The following is a 5,365-nucleotide window of genomic DNA, read 5'->3' on the forward strand; positions in this document are numbered from 1 at the left end:
ACTGTATATAGATAGAAGCGTCTTAGCTCTCTCATTCTCTCCTTTTTCCCTTCAAGTTCAGTGGCTGAAGCCTTTCTTTCCCTTATCTCGTATAGTACTGTACATTCACCTGTCATCTTCTCGATGGCCGACGAGGGAGCGCGGGAAGCTGCTGTTGATGGAGGACCCCTTCATATGGCAGAGTCGTGTATATAATGTACAGCACCCGCGCATGCTTGAATATTCGAGTATCGTTATCTGTTCCCACCCAGATATCACTCCCTGGCATTTTCAAGGCAGAGCGGACTCCATTGGCTTGTGAGCTTGTTTTCGCGGAACAAAAATGGGAAATCATCGACGGATGATGGATAATAGTATTCTGTCCTTTATCTTTTTGCTTCACTTTTCCGCATTTCGTTTTTTTCTCTTTCATATTTTTTGGGGCATTTTCCTCTTCAGTTGATTGTTGCCAGACTTTCTCTGGGATATACCATTTAATGATAAATGAGAATGAAGCTTCATGGTTTCATTATACTTTTTTTGTATATTGTCTTCGTTTCCCCCCTTTCTCACCATCAAAGAGCAGTTTAACGTCCTCCATTGCAACCCCTTTTACTGTTGGGCACTAGTTGCCCAGGCGGCCCTCCACCGCACGTGATTACCCCTATATATAGTTAGCTAGCGATCGCACAATGAGAAGATCAACCATCCCACAATTACCACTCCCATCTTCCATGACGAGAAATGGTGAGTGGATCGGCTCACCCCAGAAATCTCAGCATGTTCTCCACCACATTGAAGATCTGAAACGTGTTTCAACTTTCGGCGGGAAACCCCTTCAGCGTGGCGGCAATGGTGAACCAGTTCAAAAGGGCTCAAATACAACCAACACTTGAATCAATTATAAAGAGATCTCAATATTTGGTTGGGATTTACCGTTCTCCAAACGAATGCTTGGGAACACCAGATACATATGTATATGATGATAAATCTACCACCGCCTGACTTGACCCTCCAAAGGATATGGGTATGGGTTTAGCGCCTTGATCTAACTCCTATACTCTGTTCCTTTGGCACAAAATTTAGAGTTTTATTTGCGCTTCAGTATTTGAGATTTTAGTTGTGAGTTCCTGGTAGTGTGCAAAGAGTTTTGCACATGGCTGAACACTCCTACCACGTACTGATGATAATGTTACGTATAGAAGAAATACACGCGAATAGGAAAGATACTCTCATGATATCATTGATAATATAGCTGGAAGTCCATAATCATTATGTCGTGGAGTTTACTGACAGGCACCTTCATGATATCTACTCCACTCCCGCAGTGGACTCTAGAGAGTTTTGAGCCACTCTCACCTCATCGGAAAGTAGACATTCATCATACCTAGATTAACGAAGGAGGCACATTTCAGGTGTGTAGAACTCTTTTAAGGGTGATGCCTAAAGTTTAGATTTATGCAAGTAAAATGCACGTAAAAAAAAGAGAGGCATCACCGGATATTGCTAATGACCGCTTGCAAAAAGACAACCGCCCTTGGTGCTGGATGATTTGGATGTGGCTTTACAAAGGTTGAACATGATTTTGACGGCGGATAAAGATGACATATGCCTCAAGAAAGGGGATTTCTTTTGTATATGTATACTCTTTCGATCAAAAAACTACAGAGACAAAATTTGATCAAATAATGAATCTACCTGATGAGCTGATATTGTGGCTGTTGATAAGGATGTAACCTGTACATTGAGTTTCAATTGTAACAGATTCTAAATTGAATGCCTTAGAGGAGCCTTTATTCTGAAGAGAGCTTGAAGATATTCATAAGCCCTGCGATCAGCAGCTGGGTAAGTGCTCATACTCTTAAATTTGATGTCAGGCTGTGAAGGCACCCACCGCCTATCCATGGATGCGCTCTTCCCACGTACCAGTTATGGGAATGTTTTTATCTCTCATCAATATCTCTATTGAACCGAAATACGTCATGTTTGAAGAATTTGGTCCCAGCTTTTTAGCCACGAACCCTCATTCTCCATCTAGAACCAGCTATCACCCAGCTCAACATGAGGCTAGAGATTGGGGATATGGCCTGACAAGTACGATTAAACCAATGCCTCAAGAGCATTCAGACATTCGGCTTGGAGCTGGGGTTTTTCAACCATTTGCTCGACTCTCGTTGCTTCTGGTTCAGGCGGTTGATGAACCTGGTTCCAATTTTTGGTCCCACTTTTTTGGTGTTTTTCCCTTATCTTAAAAACTACCAGATTAACCAACACATATTTGGTGATGGAAGGGTTAGTCAAGGAAAAAAGCGGTTTGACAAGTATGCAAATATTATCACCGTCGGGCAGATGGTTGAAAATATATGCACCATGTAGCTGTCCAGACGGATGCCAGCCAGCATCGGTATCCGACCGAAAACTGCTCCCTGTCCTCCAAAAAAACTCGTTTCAAAACAAACTAAACACGGAAGCTTGTTTGCTTGACATGCATAAAAACCATAGATTTGACTTGATTTGCTTCCAACAGCGCATCTTGACAAGCTATCATATTCCTCGGATGGGGCGCTTAGATCCTTTTTCGATGAAATCCGGGGTGCTTCAAAATTCCACGGTCGAAGTCTTTAACCGGGAGGGCCATACTCCGTATATCCAGCACAGTTTATCACGGTGCTGATTCGAGAACATCTCGAACTGTCGAGGCAGACAGTAAACGCTGCGCGTCTTGGCGAAATTATGTCCCAGCTTCACGTCTGTATATAACGAAAACAGACCTGTATGGTGGAAATCCGGAATCATCGCCTTCCTGTGCACGCGCGCATTGCGTACCGTACCGTGTCAGACGTGCGGAGAAATAAGTAGGAGATAAAACGGAGATTTTGTGGCTGTAACGTCAAGCGCGGATAAATGTGTAAAGTATATTACGCGTATCGTATTTAGTAGTTACCCCTGAATCCGCGCCGGATGGGTCCAGCTTTCATGAACTTGGCTCCGCAAATGATAAAGAAAGATCACGATGGCAGAGGAAACAGGAGAACAGGAGAAGAGAGCGAGGAAAAGAGAACAGAGAAAAGAAAAGAAGATCGTGTTACAATAATCAGTGAGTATAGTTTGTTTGAGAAGGTGGTGCAACAGCGGACAAAACACTCGCGGGCCAAGCTTCAATATTACATATTCATCAAAATAACAAAGGGGTAAAGTAAGTTAGCCGCGGTAATTTCATGACATTCGCCGTCTGCTCCATCGTCAACTTCAACTTCATCTTCATCCTCTCATTCATCATTCCCAACCTTTCTTTTCTTCGCGTTCTAATTCTCTTCTCTTATTCGCTTCTTCTAGCCTTTGCTGGGCTCACCAACCCTGGGTTAGGCTCGGTTGGCGCTCTCGCAGTTGTTAGTCCCTGTTGGTCTCCTGTGGCTTAAGGGGCTCTCCTGTTTCCTCCTCCACGCTTCACCCAAATCCAACTCGACCTGACAGGGACGCTATCCCTCTCCCACCATTTGTTCCTTTCATTATTCATTTCGCTCCGCTCTTTTGTTGTATCCTATTGCTCCGCCGTCTGCCTGTTATCCGGTGGTCGACAAACCAACAATCGACATATCGGATTTCTGGAGCCCTTCTTTTTCAAGGCTGGTCTACTTTTACTGACAATCGCTTGCTGGGCTTGTGGATGTCGTCGCCTCCCACCTTTTGATTTATACCCCAAATACCATAGTACCATTGTCATCTTACTCCCTCGCCCAGTGGCTGATCTCTTTGGCCGAGCCTTTTTGCTTTATCTTGACGCGGACCTTTGCCTGCGTCGTTACGTTTCGACTGATCCCTTGCTCAGCAACTCGCACGCTTTCTACAATATCACGCATCGCATCGCATCCATCACTTCTCATCGAAGATCCTATCGCTTCTGAAGCGTTGTTGGCTATTGGATTTAGATTCCGTTTGCTGGTCGTCTCATACGCTCGTGCGGTGATTTTCATTATTCTACAATTCCCCTCCTCGGTCTTGCATAACCCAACATCGGAGCAAGTGGAAACCATCACGAAAGGTGACTGAGAAGCTGGTATTACAAGAGTTTTTATCGGGAGAAGTTGTTAAAATCGCCCGTGAGTAACTTTTCTCCCAGAAAATTCAACCTGCAACGCCTCATACAATGCACCACAATCATCGCCATTGGAGACATGTTGCTCACCTCAGCTGCACGTACCATTGGGCCTAAGGGCCAACCAACCACAAACCAAAGCCCCTTTTTTTGCTTAAAAAATCAACTCTGACAACTCACTCATCCGGCTTTTCTCCTCTCTTCTTTGTCATTTCTGCTGCTCCTGTCAAAATTGGGGGGAGAAAAATTTTTCCGCAATTCTTTTTAGCTGCTGTAAACTGACGTCCCAATGTTTTCCAGGTACGCTTTACATTGGCAAGGCCAGAATAAATCCAACATGTCCAGTCCGGCGCCTCCAACCCCTGGGCGCAGTTCACCTCCGGACGCTCTTCCAACTGCCACTGAGAATGGTTCGGCTAACGCCAGCTCTCAAACCGTAAGACGAACATCTCTAGGTTTCCTTCGTCGTTCAAAGTCGACCGAACCTCTCAGCGGGGATCGCAAAGCTTCGGGAGGAAGGATGAGTAAAAGGATGCAAAAGGAAATGGCTAAAGAAGAACTGTTGCGACGACAGCGCGAAGCTGGTGCTGTCGCGAAATATGCCCCTCGTCTGCCAGATTTGCCCGCTCCTCCCCAGCTGAAAACCTTTGGCGGTGAAAATGCTCGACAGATGAACACGACTGCTATTTCGAACAGCGGTGGGAGCTACATTGATCCGAACGCACCCGCCTCCCCATATTCCGGCGCAGCTGGCGGAAGAGGTAGCGAGGTTATCGACCCGTACGCGAGAACAGAGAGCATGACACATCGTGGCCGATACAGCTATGCGAGCAGCGCAGTCAGCACTATCAATAGCCCACGGAGGGTGAGAAGACGCAAAGACCCAACCCCATACAAGTAAGTTTCCATTTAACGCTCTCCCCCTCACTGTTACATAAACCAATAAAATCGACATACTAAATCACTCCTCTTAACAGCATTCTTGTTATCGGTGCTCGAAAATCTGGAAAGACTTCCTTTCTCAATTTCTTGCGTACCTCCCTCCAGCTTCCCCCGAAGAAACGCCCTACACGAGCTCCAGATGAATTCGAGGAGCCCGTGCAAATGTCAGCAGCTAATAACAATTTCACATCACATTACCTGGAGACTGAAATTGACGGAGAGCGCGTGGGGCTTACGCTGTGGGATTCACAGGGACTGGAGTCAAATGTTGTTGATCTGCAGCTTCGTGGGATCACATCCTTTTTAGAGAGTAAATTCGAAGAAACCTTTAACGAAGAGATGAAAGAA

At 45.5% G+C, this 5,365-nt stretch overlaps 1 protein-coding gene across 1 annotated transcript; it reads left to right on the forward strand.

The window, feature by feature from the left end:
- Nucleotides 1-4,364: 4,364 nt before the first annotated feature.
- On the forward strand, nt 4,365-5,324 carry HCAG_07253 (predicted protein; the record flags this gene model as incomplete). The annotated part of the gene is made up of 3 exons (XM_001537781.1): nt 4,365-4,972; nt 5,053-5,181; nt 5,270-5,324. The coding sequence occupies 3 exons, from the start codon at nt 4,365-4,367 to the stop codon at nt 5,322-5,324; spliced, it is 792 nt and encodes a 263-aa protein (XP_001537831.1).
- Between the last annotated feature and the right edge of the window lie 41 nt (nt 5,325-5,365).

The sequence above is a fragment of the Histoplasma capsulatum genome, genomic scaffold (genome assembly GCF_000149585.1).
Source record: "Histoplasma capsulatum NAm1 scaffold_8 genomic scaffold, whole genome shotgun sequence".
Taxonomy (NCBI): domain Eukaryota; kingdom Fungi; phylum Ascomycota; class Eurotiomycetes; order Onygenales; family Ajellomycetaceae; genus Histoplasma; species Histoplasma mississippiense.